General features: G+C 39.1%; 2 protein-coding genes across 6 annotated transcripts in view; one reads left to right on the forward strand and one right to left on the reverse strand.

The window, feature by feature from the left end:
* LOC109446690 (bile acid receptor-like) overlaps nucleotides 1-15,716 on the forward strand; it is a 57,735-nt gene that overhangs the window by 10,873 nt on the left and 31,146 nt on the right. Inside the window, exon 3 of one of the 5 annotated variants that reach the window (XR_016021761.1) lies at nucleotides 2,691-2,978. The exons of the other annotated variants lie outside the window; for them this stretch is intronic. The gene's annotated coding sequence lies outside the window, so the exon portion shown is untranslated. Of the gene's footprint in view, nucleotides 1-2,690; nucleotides 2,979-15,716 lie in introns of those variants that run through there. 5 annotated transcript variants of the gene reach the window in all.
* On the reverse strand, nucleotides 114-7,038 carry SIKE1 (suppressor of IKBKE 1). The gene is made up of 5 exons (XM_019730351.3): nucleotides 6,802-7,038; nucleotides 6,456-6,561; nucleotides 5,416-5,558; nucleotides 4,142-4,255; nucleotides 114-2,373 (listed from the first exon to the last, which is right to left on the reverse strand). The coding sequence occupies exons 1-5, from the start codon at nucleotides 6,958-6,960 to the stop codon at nucleotides 2,272-2,274; spliced, it is 624 nt and encodes a 207-aa protein (XP_019585910.2). The 5' UTR covers nucleotides 6,961-7,038; the 3' UTR covers nucleotides 114-2,271.

Genomic DNA, 15,716 nt, shown 5'->3' on the forward strand with positions numbered 1-15,716 from the left:
TACACTGTGATTATAAAATATTTATGAAAACTTGTCGGCTTGACAGGTTGCTTACACATGTGAAACATAAACCTTTGCATTTCCTATTAGACTCATTACTGAGTAAAATTAGCTGGTATTCTCAAAATCAGATTTTTATTAGAAAAGTTTGTCCTAAGATTTTGCAAAGTTCTTCCATCTACCGCAAAAGAAACTTCAATATTCACGCAAATCAAAAACATTCCTTCCCCTCTTCAATTTTTTAACACATTATCTTCATCGCATTAACACCAGTCAGAAGTTATATTATGGAGGGTGCTGAGAGCTCTTCAGACTCATACTTCAAACTCTTGATTGCCAAGGGGAAAACTTAACGTACAGATTTATCCTGATGTCTGAGACAAAGAATTTTATAAACAACTCAAAGGAACATAAGGCAGATAAAGGGACACCATGTTATACTTAATGGGCCATTTGATTATCAATTTCACTGAAAACTGGCCATGGCAGCTGACAAATGGTGTAGGGTACCTTGGAATGTGGGACATATGGTGGCACTTAGGGCATATACTTCAAGGCAAATGGGTAGGCTAAAAGTTTACTTACTCTTGAGAAATGAGATAAAAATGCCCACACTTGGGGGTAGAAGTATTTTTCAAATTCTATGCAGGACTTTGAATAGAAATTTGACAAATTCCAAAATGACATATACCTATTCATTAAAGCCCACCATTGTAGGCAAAGTCCAATAGTATTAGTAGGATCAGATGCTTTTAGGATATCTTGGAGAGATTGTATTGTTTTAATTGGAGTTAATTTTTTATGGCAGGACAAAAAAAATTTTTACATCATACAAAACACTAACCAAAAACTCTTTTTAATACTGTGTCTCTTCCAATATTAGAAAATATTGACAGGTTGGCATTCATTATTTCAGTTTCATTATTTGTTATTTTTGGGTGAACCTAAATTGATAGCACAACATGAAGTAACTTGTAAATTTGAAATGTGAGTAAACTCAGTTGGGGCAATGAGTTGCTCAGTGAGCCTAGTTGACCACTAAGCATTTGGATCTCAACACTGCTTTGTTGCCTACACAGCACTATGAATGTAGTCACTTTCTTTTTTTTTTTTCATGTTTCTTTTTTTTTTATTTATTGGGGTGACAATTGTTAGTAAAATTACATAGATTTCGGGTGTACAATTCTGTATTCCATCATCTATAAATACCATTGTGTGTTCACCACCCAGTCAGTTCTCCTTCCATCACCATATATTTGATCCCCTTTACCCTCATCTCCCACTCAGTAACTTTCGTTAAGTGATAAAACTCTGCTTCCTTGTGAAAAATAGATCTAAAAGGAAGCTAACTACTGGTACTACTAGTAATGAAAGATATCCAAGTTCTTAACTATAAAATAGAAGTTATATATAAATAGTAGAATGTAGTACCTAAGAACTATGATGTGAATAAACCTATCATATGCTCTTTGCATTTGGTGAATTACCCAAGATGAAGATTGCCTAGTAAGACAAAATTGAAAAATTGGTTACTAATATCAAATAGAACAGATAAAAGCTACTTTTAGCATTTCAACTAAGAGTGCACGTGTGTATGCATGAGACAAATTTCTCAGCATCCTTTGAATATAATGACTATAGTACTACCAGAAAAAAACAGCTGAGTTATTTTCAAGTATGTTTCCTGGGGACTAGCAGTAGGTTCTCTCAAATTAAGAGTAAAGACACGAGGCCATAAAGTGCCAACTCTTAGCACCAGAGAGACTACATGGAAGGTAAATGACATTACAAATCAGAGAATTTGCCACTGTAGTTCTGCAGACTTGTATTACCTTTCTCAAATGGTAAATAATCCAGGTTTATTCCAAATAGATTTAAAAAGGTAATCTCTTTTTAAAATTTTTTACAATTGCAATTTACACTCCTATATATAATCGAATCACTGCCTTATAATAAAATGCTCAGTTTCAGAGATGTGAAAAACCAAAATGAACTGAAAACACAGTTTATATAAATAGAGGTCCCAGACATGTAAGTCAAAAGTAGTCTCTCAGAGAAAGGAATGGTGAAAATCTGTGTGTATTTTCCCTAACACCCGAAAACTGTTCTGTGGACAGCCAATTTTGACCGCCAACTCTAAATTGCCACTGATTCCTTTGATCAACATGAAATCAAATCTGAGGGAAGACAGTGAAAGAATACTACTCGAATAGAAAGACAGGAACTTCATTCCTTGATAAACAATCTCCGGCCATCAGTCAGAAGCTGAAGTTATTTGATAGCTTGGGAAGTAGTGTCCATTGAGTTCTCCTTCCTGACCTGAAGCGACTCACTGCTGATGGACAATAATTCTCGAAGTTCCTTATTTTCAAGCTGAAAAAAAAAAGTATATGTTTATTTCAGGTATTTTAACTGTCAAACTGCATCACAACACAGTGTTTTAGGCCAGGAACAGAAAGCATATTAATTGTAAAAGTTTTAAGAAAACAAAGAAACGAGAATTTCCTAAAACACTGCTTATTTATTCATCTAACAAACATTTACTGAGCAATTTTTTATATGCCACGTGTTAGGATTACAAAGGTCCCACTCCACTGGAGGAATTCATGGCTTGTCATACTCTTCATGGTTCCCAGAAGTTTTGCTTCTGTTTCATCTATCTTTCAAATCCCTAATAATATTTTTCTTAGATGTCGTGCAGTTTTGGAGAAAGGAAGGAAGGCGAGAGAAGAAACTACTTACTGGCCACGTAACCAGGCACCATGTGTGTATCTCGCACATACTACCTCACAACCATCCGTAGAGCAGGTACCACTACCTACAACCGTATCTCTTTAAGATGAAGACACTGTGCTGCATAAAAGTCCAAAAACTTGTCCAAACTCAGACAACTTGGATGTGGTATTGCCGGCTCTCAATCTAACGCCCATGTTTTTTCCACTTAAACTATCAAGTAAAATTTGTCTCACGTTTCCTTATGGCTGTTTCCATAACTGAGATTAAATCAGGGATAGTGGAGACAAGGTCATTCTATCATTTGAACTAACTCCTAATTCCTAATTGGGACCTTGTCACTCTCTCTGATTTCCAGATCGAGCAGTTTGCACTTTTCCTCCTTATTCCCTCTGCAGGAAATTCTGATAAACCATGGCATTTTTTAGGCTTCACCAAAAAAAGAGTCAGAGTCATTAAATCTTCTACCATATAAAGTGCTTCCTCCAGTACTTTGTATCTCTCTCCTAGCATTTATGTACCATTTCATATCATACAAATACACTAAGTCCTCACTTAACGTCATCAACAGGTACTGCGACTTTAAGTAAAACAGTGTATAAAGAAACCGATTTTACCAAAGGCTAACTGATATAAACAAGAGTTATATTCCTATGGTATCTCATCAACGCTATAATAAAACAACATGGAACGAAACGAACTTATTCAATGGCCTGGTGCACTAGTCTTATTCCTTTCACTAGACTCTGAGCAGGGACCTTACCTTTTTCTCTCTAGTATTTCTCAAAGGGCCCACGATACCCTCTTGTAATAAGCAGCATTCAAACCATCTATTATAATGTTTTTCCTCAACAATTTTATGGGCACACTAACACCCCAGGTCTTTCTTTGTAAATTATTTCTATTTTAATCAAAATAGTACATGAAAATAGCTTTTAAAAAATCAAGACTACAGGGCTTATAAAATAAACAGTAGTTCCTTGCTTTGTTCACCAAAGGTAACCACTTTTAATACTTTTATCTATTTCTTTGGTATTTACTTCTATAATTTTAAATAATATCCCTGTACTGCTATTTCCTGATCATCAATTTTAGACATTATTTAGTGAATTTCCTTTTATGGCAGATGAAGGATTTTAGTTCACATGTAATCTGTCCCTTCCATTCTCTCTACCCTCTTGATCTGATAATATTTCAATTTCTAGCCAATACATAGTTGGCATTTTCATTGTTTGCCACTGATTGTATTTCCTTCTTTGAAAAGGGTATGGAGGAGGTGTTTTAATCTTAAATCATGAGCACACAGAAAACATCAATACACTGCAATGATAAGATAGTAATGGTATACCTTCCAGGCTCTATGAAAACTCCATGAAATATTGTGAATTCAAAACAGCAATAATCTTACCTCTAATTGGGCTAGTTTTTCCTGAATCTTACAAAATTGGTCATCATCCACCTGAACTGCTTTCCTCATCACTTCTCCCATTTCACAGATTCTGTCAATCTGACTCTCAATTTCCTGGGAAGATATTAACACAAAAAAAAGGTGAAAAAGTCATCTTTCCTACAGATAGGAAGTTCATGAGAACATGTGCAATACGATGTTAAAAAGTTCATTGAATTATGCTACAGGTTACACAGGAGTTTCACTGAGTCCTCAGAGGTGAAGCCAAGATAAATCTTGTGGTATTCACAAATAAATGGTTTTCAAAAGATCAATTCTAGTCTAACCACCCACTGGATGTTGGACAATATCTCTTAACTGGCTGTTTACCTTAAAATAGAATATTGGCAAGCTCTGCATATTCCAAGGTACCTATTCTGTCTATATACTTATCTCTTAGTAAGTCTTTCATGAGCTAAATTCTGTGTCCTTCAAGGTTCAAGTTTTCTCCTCTAGACTAAAGAAAATAAAGTTTATTTTTCTCTTCTAGATGAAAGCCATAAACATATTTAAAACATCCCTGTTCCCTAAGACTTTTGTTAAGTCAGTAAAATGTTTTCAGTAGAACCTAAGAAAACTTTTCATAAATTCCACTGTAGCAAATAGTGAGGCACCATTCTATTAATCCAGGATTAAATGATTTAGTACATGTGAATATACAATGACAGCTATGAAGCACTCTACAGACAGAAGAACAATTACTGGGTCTCCCAAATTAAGTTATGAACAACCAAAGTGTGGTATGTATTTTTAAACCATATTATCTCTCTTAACGAGAGTGTGCTATGTAGTTCAGTTTGATAAAGGTTAACTGACTGCCTGCTATGTGCCAGGTACTATGTTAGGAATAAAAGATGAATTCATACTTCTTACAGCCAAGGAGTTTACAGTTTAGTGAAATGTGCAGTAATAACCAATCAAGTATTTACTCAACACCTTAAACACTAACTGACATTATGTTTGGTGGAAGAGCTAAGCATTCATTAACATCTTGGAAAGAGATCTTGGTGAAGGAGGGAGGAGCCTTAGTCCTACTCAAATAAAAGGACTTGAGCAGCCCCTCACCTCCTTCCTTCTCTTCATATCGTGACAAAGCTATAGCAAAATCAACAGCGAATGTAATAAACATGAAAGGAAAACACACTAACTTTTTTTAGAAACAGGCACACAATCAAAAACAATTCCAAGACTTCAATTTTCAGTTCACTGAGAATTTACTCCTCAAAGTGACTTACTGCAGAGTGAGACTGGTGAGCTTTCAGGACTGGTTCAGCATCCATAGCTTTTTTAGCAACCATTAATTGTAACATCTGTTTCCGGTACTTGCTCATGATGAGTTCCAAAGCATCCTGGTGTTCCTCCAAGGAAACCCATAGCTCTGTATCAAAAAATGAAATAACTTGGCAGTGATGCCTGAAAGATAGCTCTCAAAGCCAAGCCAAGTTCTTACCAGTTGGAATTTTATGGCACTCCATGAGCTGTTGTTACTCCTAAGTTGTAAATCGTGTTCAGGTCCACAAAACTCAACAGTTAAGGTCTATGTGAAACAAAACTTTCTAGGCAGAGGCAGCATAGTTTGGTAGAAACATGGGATATAGAATCAGAAGGCATGGGCCTGAGTTCAGTTCTGTGAGTTACTAGCTTAATGCTCTTAAGGAAATCGCTTAACCTCTTTGAACCTATTTCTTATCTGCATTGTAATAATACCAGCTTGTTTTAACTCAAAATGAAGATATAAGAATACCATGGGATGACCTATGTGGAAACCCTCTGTAAACGAGTATACAAATGACTAGTCACAATATCATTAATAATGTACTCATCCAGATCAAGAATACATACCCTAAAGTAAAAAAGTCAGCTCTCCCACCTTGCACAAGAACATTAAAAATACCTTTGATCTTAATTTTAGTATTTATTTCAATTAATATTTAAACATTGAATTTTAATCCCTTGAGGATATTAATTCTTTTGTGGTGCAAGCCTCCAACTGGGGAGGCCTAAATAAGCCACCCAACAATTCAGCTCTACTAAGCAGCACCTCTTTGATAAGCTGCCTACAAATAAAATGAGTTGGACAACCTTGAAAAGAGTAATGTAACAAACTTTATTGTTACTGGGCCAGCACAGGGTAACGCTCTTATTAAAAGTAGTGACCTGGAAGTACATAACAGCGTGTGCACCTTTGTGAACAGTTTGGCAGGTTTGCAAGAACTTTTGAATTATTACCGGGTATAACAAAATCATAGTAACTCCACAAAAAGGACGGACTAACCTCTGTTTTCCTGCTGCAAGTCTCTAATCTGTGTATTCTCTTGGGACAGCAGAATGTGAGGTTTGTATTTGGACATGTCCTTTATATCGGATGCATCCTCTTGATACTGGACAAACAGAGACAGACGAAGCGCGCCGTAAACAGAACAGCCGCAGACGCAGGAACCTAAGAGGCAGGAGTCAGGGCTCCAAGCGCAGCATTCTCATCCCCGACCCCGCAGCAAGGTCTCAGCGCCGCCCTCTGAGACCAGCATAAATTCCAGGCCAAGTTCCCACTTGACCTCGCCTTCCACCTGTCAAGTGCCCAGAAGCTGAGAACACGGACCCCCCGCCACCCTCTGCCTGACCTGGTCCGGAAGCGCTGTGCCCGCCTCCCGCATAGCGGCGACCCGCCGGTGCAGCGCCGCCGACTGATCCACCAGCGACTCGGCGGCCGCATCGTGCTCCCGCAGTCTCTCCAGAAGCGTCTTAGCGTCTGTCAGGATCTTCTCGATGGTGCAGCTCATAGCGGCCGCAGGACCACGGCTCCAGCACCGCTCACCTAAGCGAAGCGCTCGGATCCTCCCCGAGCCTGGCTCAGCGTCAATGACGTCACTTCCGGGTACGCTTAAAAGGCCCCCGGGCAGCCGTGCTATGCGCCTGCGCGGTGGCATCCTCGTCCTCCAAGAACCCGCTTTCATCAGTGGCTTCCCTGCGGCCTGCCCTTGCCACGCCCTTGGTTTCCTGTTCCCACAGCCTGGTGGTTGAGTTTTAGCTGGGCGGTCCCAGTTTCTGCTTTCCCTATTGGCCCTTTTGATAGATGTGGATTGTTATTAAGTCATCTTTCTTTTTTTTTTTTTTTCCATTTAGTTTTTGAAAATCGTGGTAGAATACACCTAAAATTTATCATCTTAACCATTTTTTAAATGTACAGCTCAACAGTATTAACTGTATTCACCATGTGCCACTATCACCACCATCTATTTATCTCCAGAAATCTTTTCCTCTTGCAAAATTGAAACTCTGTAGCCATTAAACATTAACTCCCTATTTGGCCCTTCTCTCAACCCCTGGCAATCTTTATTCTACTTTGTGTCTCTACGAATTTGACTACTTTGGGTACCTCATGTAAGTGGAAACATACAAATCACATTTGTCATTTTGTGACTGGCTTATTTCACTTAGCATAATGTCCTCAAGGTTCATCCATCCACATTAGAAAACAATTTCCTTTATTTTTAAGGCTGAATATATCTATCTCACATTTTGTTTATTCATCCATTGATAGATATTTGGGTTGCTTCCACATTTTGGCTACTGTGAATAATGCTGTTATGAACATGGGCGTACAAATATCTGTTTGAGTCCCTGCTTTCAATTCTTTTGGGTGTGTACACAGAAGTGGAATTGTTGGGTCATATGATAATTCTTATTTTAAAAATTTTGAGGAATGACCATAATGTTTTCCACAGTGGCTGCACCATTTGACATTTTCACCAACAATGCTTAATGGTTCCAATTTCTCCACATCCTTGCTATTTTCTGTTTTTTCTCCGCACTATTTTCTGGTGTTTTTTTTTGTTGTTATTGTTGTTTGATAGTCATCTTAATGGGTGTGAGATGGAGTCATTGTTTTCTGTTTGCCTATATTTTCTATTTTAATTCAATTAATAACTTGAGGATAAATTTAACCAGAAGAGCAATGACTTTTGTGCTGCTTGTTATAATGGTTTATGAGTTTACCTTGTCAAGCTTGCACATCAAACTTTGTTTTTTTTCATACATTACTTTAGTAAATATTTTTGGAGAGACTTCTTCTTTTCAGGCCCTGTTTAGTGTCTGGAAATACAGCATAATCTTTGCTTCTAAACCTATTCCTTCTCCTGTTTCAGTAAAGAGCACATTTATACACCTATTTGCTCAAAACAGAATCCTGGAAGTCATCCCTTACTCTTCCTACTAATTATTTACACTAATCAGTTACCAAAGCAACCTATCTCTTTTATATCTTTGGGAGATGTTTCCTTCTTTGTATTTTCACTGCTACTCACCCAGATAAAGCAACAGTCTTCCAGCTGGTCATCTCAAGTCATCTGCACAGCTCTACCACAACCCCTTGCTGCCCTTTCAGTGGCAGGCAATTATCTTTCTATGTACCACCCACATTAAGACTGAGAGCAAGACTGGTCATACTAATTCCACAGTGACACTGATAAACAATTACTCTTACTTGCGGATGTAAAGCCTCCACATTATTTAAAGTTTGTATCATCCAGCTGAAGAATCTTCTATCTTTCCTTCTGACTACCAATGATTGACCTTCTACCTTTAATATTCCCCTTCATTCATAGAAGATTTCAGGAGTTGGCTTATAGTGTTTTTGATTAATCCATGTGTGGTTCTCACCTTGGGTGACATTCATGTCCATATGGACAATTCATCTAATGTTCTATCCTTCCTTGGCCTCCTCAGTTCTAGAGACATTCAATTTTTTTTGTTTTTTTTTGTTATCTATGGCCAAACCCTTGATCATTTACCAAAAATTGTTCCTCATCAGAAATGTTAAGCTTTACCATCTAATTCTTTGACTACAGCCTTTGTTTCAATCTGTCTAGTTCTTGCAACCCTTTATCCCACTACTATCTCTGACATCATCCAGCTCTTTGGTTTCTGAATCTATCAGTATTCCCACTACCTATCAGACTCTTTTCTTTTTTTTAAATTAAAGTTTATTGGGGTGACAACTGTTAGCAAAATTACATAGATTTCAGGTGTACAATTCTGTATTACATCATCTATAAATCCCATGTGTGTTCACCACCTAGAGTCAGTTCTCCTTCCATCGCCATATATTTCAGACTCTTTTCTTGTGGTCTAATTTTCTTTCCCTGACCAGACTGGGCTTTTATGATTGGCAGTCTGAACCATTGTCTTTCTAACATCCCTAATTTCTTTGCACCTCTCTTTTTAAGCCAAATGCAAGCAGTTAACTCTAACCCTTGACCAATCCAATGATTCTAGTAGTGGTTAAAAGGGGATACAGAAATAAGGGAGGGTTCTTGTTTATGTTTTTGATTTTGTTTTGATGAACAAGTCTTGAGCATGCTTATAGGCTTTATAGAGGAAGGATCCAATCAAGAAAGAGATACAAGGGCCGGCCCGGTGGCTCAGGCGGTTGGAACTCCGTGCTCCTAACTCCAAAGGCTGCCGGTTAGATTCCCACATGGGCCAGTGGGTTCTCAACCACAAGGTTGCCAGTTCAACTCCTCGAGTCCCACAAGGGATGGTGGCCTCCGCCCCCTGCAACCAAGATTGAACACGGCACCTTGAGCTGAGCTGCTGCTGAACTCCTGGATGGCTCAGTTGGTTGGAGCATGTCCTCTCACAAGGTTGCCGGTTCGATTCCTGGATTCCGGCAAGGGATGGTGGGCTGTGCCCCCTGCAACTAGCAATGGCAACTGGACCTGGAGCTGAGCTGCACCCTCCACAACTAAGATTGAAAGGACAGCAAACTTGACTTGGAAAAAAGTCCTTGAAGTACACACTGTTCCCCAATAAAAGTCCTATTCCCCTTCCCCAATAAAATCTTAAAAAAAAAGAAAAAAGAAAAAAAGAAACAGATAGAAGAGAGTAGGGATCATTCGAGGGAAAAGAAGGGACATAATAGCTATTTAATAGAACTTTGTTGAATATTTTTGGGAGAGTGGGCATAGGGTAGAGAACACAGCTGAAGAATCTGGATTTGAATAGAATAAGAAACATTTCATTCTCCTTAATTCGAAGGAAAATAAAAAGGATAGATACAAATATGGATTCGAGATGGGGAACCATGAAATTAAAGGGAATTGTAACTTTCAAGCCATCCCAATACTTCTGCATCCCACCCATCAATAAACCAATAAGATAAGCTCAGGCACTTCTAGTGTTGTTTATGGGTATTACACAAACTGCCCAAGACCTCTTCTGCTTGTTCTGACTTATTTCCATTCTGACCTAATTTCTATCTGGCTCCTGTTTCTTGGTTCTATTTCCTCTTTATTATTTCACTCTTACTCTTGTGGGTCAGGAAGTGATTTTGGGTCTCCCTCCCTTTATTCTCAGCTCTCAGGTGGCCCTATCAGCAGTTCTGCTTGTGCCTCTCTCAGAGTATACACCTTATCCCAGGGATGCTCTGATGATCCAAATGCCAAATGTGACTCCTACACACTTACATGAGCTCTAGGGAGGGAGACACTTGGACATTTTACTAGAAATACCTCTTCTAGTACCCTGCCCATTGCTGTAGCCATACCTCACAGACAGGATAACAGACTTACTCCTGTCCCTGAACCTGAGAAACTCTGCTGAGAGGTGTGAGAACAAAGGGCTCTGGGAGCAGATGGTGGTTCCAATGGTCCACAACAGAGACAAGGGCAGAGATATTCGACTTTGCCTGACCCCTAGGACCCCCACAGCTTCTTTCAGTCATTCTCCACACATCCACACTGCCCCTTGTTGATTTCACCCTTTTGATACTTCTGGGAATACTTTGAAATAATTCAAAATGCAAATCTTTATAGATACTTAGAATCTATTGTTAGGAAGTACAGTATTATATGTCCCATATTGCATTTATTAAATACCCTGTTTTGCTCCTTTTTCTTTCTAGATGGTGAGTTTTGAACTCTCAGACCTATTTTTCCCTGTTGCTCCTAACTAATAGCTTTCTGGGACTCAGCCTTGAAAAACCACAGGCCCTCGTAATTATGGTGAAAGAAATCTCAACGAGATAGGGAGAAATGTTTAGTCTTCTAGAATGTCAGAAAAGCAGATATTAGTTTGTATTATACAATTTTCCATGTGAATGTTAATTCTAATTAAGAGACACCCTGACTTTAGATATTGTTGCTGTAGCCTATAAAAGTAAACTTTAATATCTACAAAGTCTGTAATTCTGATTGGTTGTCTTACTTAATTTAATGCCCTGGTAATAATATTTAAATTGACATCCCTATTTTCTAAAAGATTTAAATACACTTTGTTGTGGGATGAATTGTGCCCCACCAAAAGATATGTCCATACCGTAACTCCTGGTACCTGTGAATGACCTTACTTGAAAAAAAAGATCTTTGCCTTTGTTACTAAGAAAAAGAGCTCTAGATGAGATTATCCTGGATTAGGGTGCACCAGAAATCCAATGGCAGATGTCCTTAAAAGTGACAGAAAATGAGAAGACACACAGAGACATAACGTGGAGAAGGTCATGTGAAGATGAAGGCAGAGCTGGTGTGTCCACAAGCCAAGGACTGTCCAGCATTGCCCCCAGCCACCAGAAGCTAGGGGAGAGGGACGGAGCAGATTTCCTTAGAGCCTCCAAAGGGTGTCAACCTTGCTGACACCTTGATTTCACACTTCTGGCCTCCATAACTCTTGTTTTAAACCTCCACTGGTAATTTGTTATGACAGCCCTAGGAAACTGATGCACATGTGTAGGGATTTTTTGTTTTTGTTTTTTTGATAAAATCAGAACCTCATTGGTACTGTCCACTTCTCCTTCGTGTATGAAATTTTAAAAAGATATAAACAAAAGAGATAACTGGTGGTGTGGGGACAGAGCCCCAGAAAGCAGTTTCCAGGCTCTTGGCCTCACATAGACAGGTGCTGGCTCAGGTAGTAAATGGCCATCAATGTGATTGGATGGCCATCAGCTGTGGCTAGTTGGCCGTCAGCTGTAACCAGTGAGCCATTGGCCACTAATATAACTGCTGTGGCTACGCTAGCAAAACGAGAGAATGGGGGCTAGCAAGAAGATGGCGGCTGGGCTGGCAAGCGAGGATGGCGGTTTGCGGACAGTGTGGTTCTTGCTTCCTGTGTCTCCAACCCAGCCGCCAGCGAGAGTATAGTGCCGCCAGAGAGAATATAGTGGTATGACTCCCCTACCTATGGCTCCGTGGGTGTTCCTTTTTGGCCTCACCATATCCTGCGTTATGTGGGGAGCGGGAGCAGAGACCCCGCAGGCCGCCCCGCACGACAGGTGGGTTTAAAAAAATAAACAGTCTAATTTTACTCGAATGAATAGGAGAGAATCCAGGAAGCAGGCATTTTTGGTATTATCAAAATTTTGGGGAGACAGCAAGATGGGTGGTCCTAGTTATGAAACCCCAAATACCCTTTACCACTATGCTATCTACTTTTAGTGTGGGGTTAGGGTAGGGTGGGGACTTAAGTGTGTTTTCCTCATTGAAAAAGGAGGTAAAATCAGCAGCTGAAAATGGTAGTGGGGTTGGTCGTTGAATGGTGCAAAGGTCTGGAATAAAGTAATTACTAAAGTGAATCAGAGGATGTATCATTTATCTATTGCTGCATAATAAACGACCCCAAAACTCAGTGGCTTAAAACAACCATTTATTTTGTTGATGAGTGTGCTGGGTAGTCCTTCTGGTCTGGGTCAGGTTTGGCGTCTTCTGGTTTGTGATTAGTTGGTTTACAGGGGCTGGCTGGTCCTGAGTGGATTCATTCACATGTCTGGTGGAAGGTCAGCTGACAACTGGAGTCTTGAGGGTGACTGTCTCTCACCCTCTAGTAGGCTAGCCATAACTTGGTCACATGGCTACAGGATTACAAAATTATTCCAAGCCCCAATATGCAATTGTTTCTTCAAGTCTCTGCTTCCTCGTGTGTGCTACAATGTCTCATTGGCAATGCAAATCACATGGGCAGCCCACATTCATGGGGTGGAGAAACAGACTCCACGTTTTTATGGAAGGGAAAGAATGCGTGTCCATTTTTTGCCATCTACTTCAGGAGAAGAGGTACTGATGGTGAAAGGTAAATGAGAGATGTTAGATGTTAAAATGAGAAATGATACTTTTGTGGTGGCACAATCTCCATGCCTTTACAATTTTCTGTGGCATACTTCATCTTCTCAGGGACAAATTGGAGTACTAGAGGTGGAAGCAATGAGACCTTAGGGAATCAGTAATGATGCCTAGCTGGAGAAGATGGCAGTCAATTTAGGACATGGTACCTGGTAGAGAGATACCAAACTGAGGTGGCAGTAGTGCTTGACAGAGGCAGAATCACCCAGTATCAGGCACCCAATAGGGATCTACTTTTAGTGGGACAGAAGAGGCAAAATAATATGGATTCCAGATAGTCTTTGGTCCTGTTTGTTATCATGTGTGATGCATCTTTTAGGAGACCTGTAAATATAAGGGAGTTTAGCTGGAAGACAGGGGTCTTGGAAGAGCAAGTGAGGGCAAAAGCCAGTGATACTCTAGGTTTTAAATTTTATACACTGTATAACACACAATTCCCAAGAAGACAGTGGCTTCAATTTTTAATAAATTGAAAAGTTGGGTTAGATAAGCAGGTTTACTGTATTTTTTCCTTTCTTTTTTCTATCCGTGAGCAGTGTGTGCACATGTGGGGAGTACTGGCAGGGTTGTAACTTTAGCTGTGTTACTCCCAATGGGTTAGTAGTGATTATGCAGTTGACTTCCTCCACTGGATTAATGCCAAAGTTTCTGCTTTTCCACTTCTAAGGTTGTACATGCTTTTAATAAAAGGTTAGGATTGTAATGTGTAATTTCTCAACAATGTGAACATTTTTGGATATCATTGGACACCATTTTTTTCCCTTTAAAAAGTGCTATAGGAATGATAAACGTCTAAGTATTACTTTATCTTGTGCACCTGAAACTAATAAAAAAAAGTGCTATAGGAATTCTTTGGTAAATTTGAGTTAATGGAACACCTTTGTTAAATAGAATAAAAGTAGTAACAAAACTTAAACCAAATATATTCACCAAAAGGCACAAAAATATCTTTAAATAATAATAATCATCAAAACAACAATGTACATTTACTGAGCACTTTCTCTGTTTCAGGCATGTAATGAGCATTTACAGATATTAGTATATGTACGCTTCATAACATTTTATGAGATAAATAAGAGTTAAGGGTATCTGTTGTGTTTTCAAACTTTCTAAAATGTTCTTTAAATGTAATGTTGGTAAGACCATTCATACCAACCAACTACTCAACTTCTTCCATGAATTTAAAACAGAGAAGACATCCGTGACCAAAAGAGAGTCAAACTATCCATTCCTATATCCCTTACAGGCTGCAAAACTAAACATGCTCTTACCATACGATCCAGCAGTTGAGCTCTTTGCCATTTAACAAAAGGAACTGAAAACTTATGTCCACACAAAAATTTTCACCTGTTTATAGTGATTCGTAATTGCCAAAACCTGAAAGCAACCGAGATGTTCTTCACCAGGCGAATGGATAAATGAACTGTGGTACGTCAGACAATGGAGTATTATTCAGCACTAGAAAGAGATGATTTATCAAGTCATGAAAAGACATACAGGAGCCTTAAATGATTATTACTAAGTGAAAAGAAGCCAATCTGGAAAAGCTACATACTGTGTGATTTCTACTATATGACATTCCAGAAAAGGCAAACCTATCAGTAAAAGGAACGGTGGTTGCCAGAGGATCAGGGGAAGGAGGAATGAATGGGCAGAACACAGGGGGTTTTTAGAGGAATGAAACTACTTTTTCTGATGCTATAATGGTGGATACGTGTCATTCTACATTAGTCAAAACCCATAGAATGTATAGCACTAAGAGTGAATCCTAATGTAAAGTGTGGACTCTGGGTAACAATGATGTGTCAGTGCAGGCTCATCGATTGTAACAAATATACCACTCTGGTGGGGATGTTGACAAGGGGAGAGGCTGCGCATGTGTGGGAGCAGCGGGTGTACTATCTGCTCAAATCTCTGTAAAAAAGTGAATTCTCTATATATTTTTTAAATCTGCTTTTTTTTAAAAAAAATCTGTTTGCAAGATACCCATGGACTTTTGCTTCCAGGTGTTTTGTTTGCCCAATTCCATGATTTTCTCCCTGATAGATAGTTGCATGTCCCAGTGGATGAGAACTAAACTGCAGTTTCAATACTGCCCTGGTGGGCCACTCAGTTTAGTCTATCAGTTCTTTTGATGGTCTTGCATGAGATGGACCATGTTCAAGGACAAGCCAACAAGCTCCAATAGGCTGCTTCTAGGAAATGGGGATTACGTTTTTGTTTCAGACTTGTTTGTTTTCTGTGGTCACCAGTCCATACATATTGCAATCAATGTTTTGAGGAGGATAGTCCAGTTTACCTTCTGTGTTAACCAATCCCTCCTGAACCATTGTATGTCCTTTGGAGTTGAATATACCTAGGTTTTAGTTGGATACATGAAAGAGAGAGAGAGAGAGAGAGAGAGAGAGAGAGAGAGAGAGAGAGAG

Source organism: Rhinolophus sinicus, chromosome 7 (assembly GCF_057876585.1).
Source record: "Rhinolophus sinicus isolate RSI-liver-muscle chromosome 7, RSI-T2T, whole genome shotgun sequence".
Classification (NCBI taxonomy): Eukaryota; Metazoa; Chordata; class Mammalia; order Chiroptera; family Rhinolophidae; genus Rhinolophus; species Rhinolophus sinicus.

Bases quoted from the DNA above. Each gene is read 5' to 3' on its own strand.
- SIKE1 (XM_019730351.3), bottom strand. From the start codon at position 6,960: ATGAGCTGCACCATCGAGAAGATCCTGACAGACGCTAAGACGCTTCTG. The intron at 6,562-6,801 runs GTCAGGCAGAGG...CTGTTTGTCCAG, and splicing joins GCACAGCGCTTCCGGACCAG to TATCAAGAGGATGCATCCGA. The intron at 2,374-4,141 runs GTAAGATTATTG...TTTTTTTTTCAG, and splicing joins AAAAACTAGCCCAATTAGAG to CTTGAAAATAAGGAACTTCG.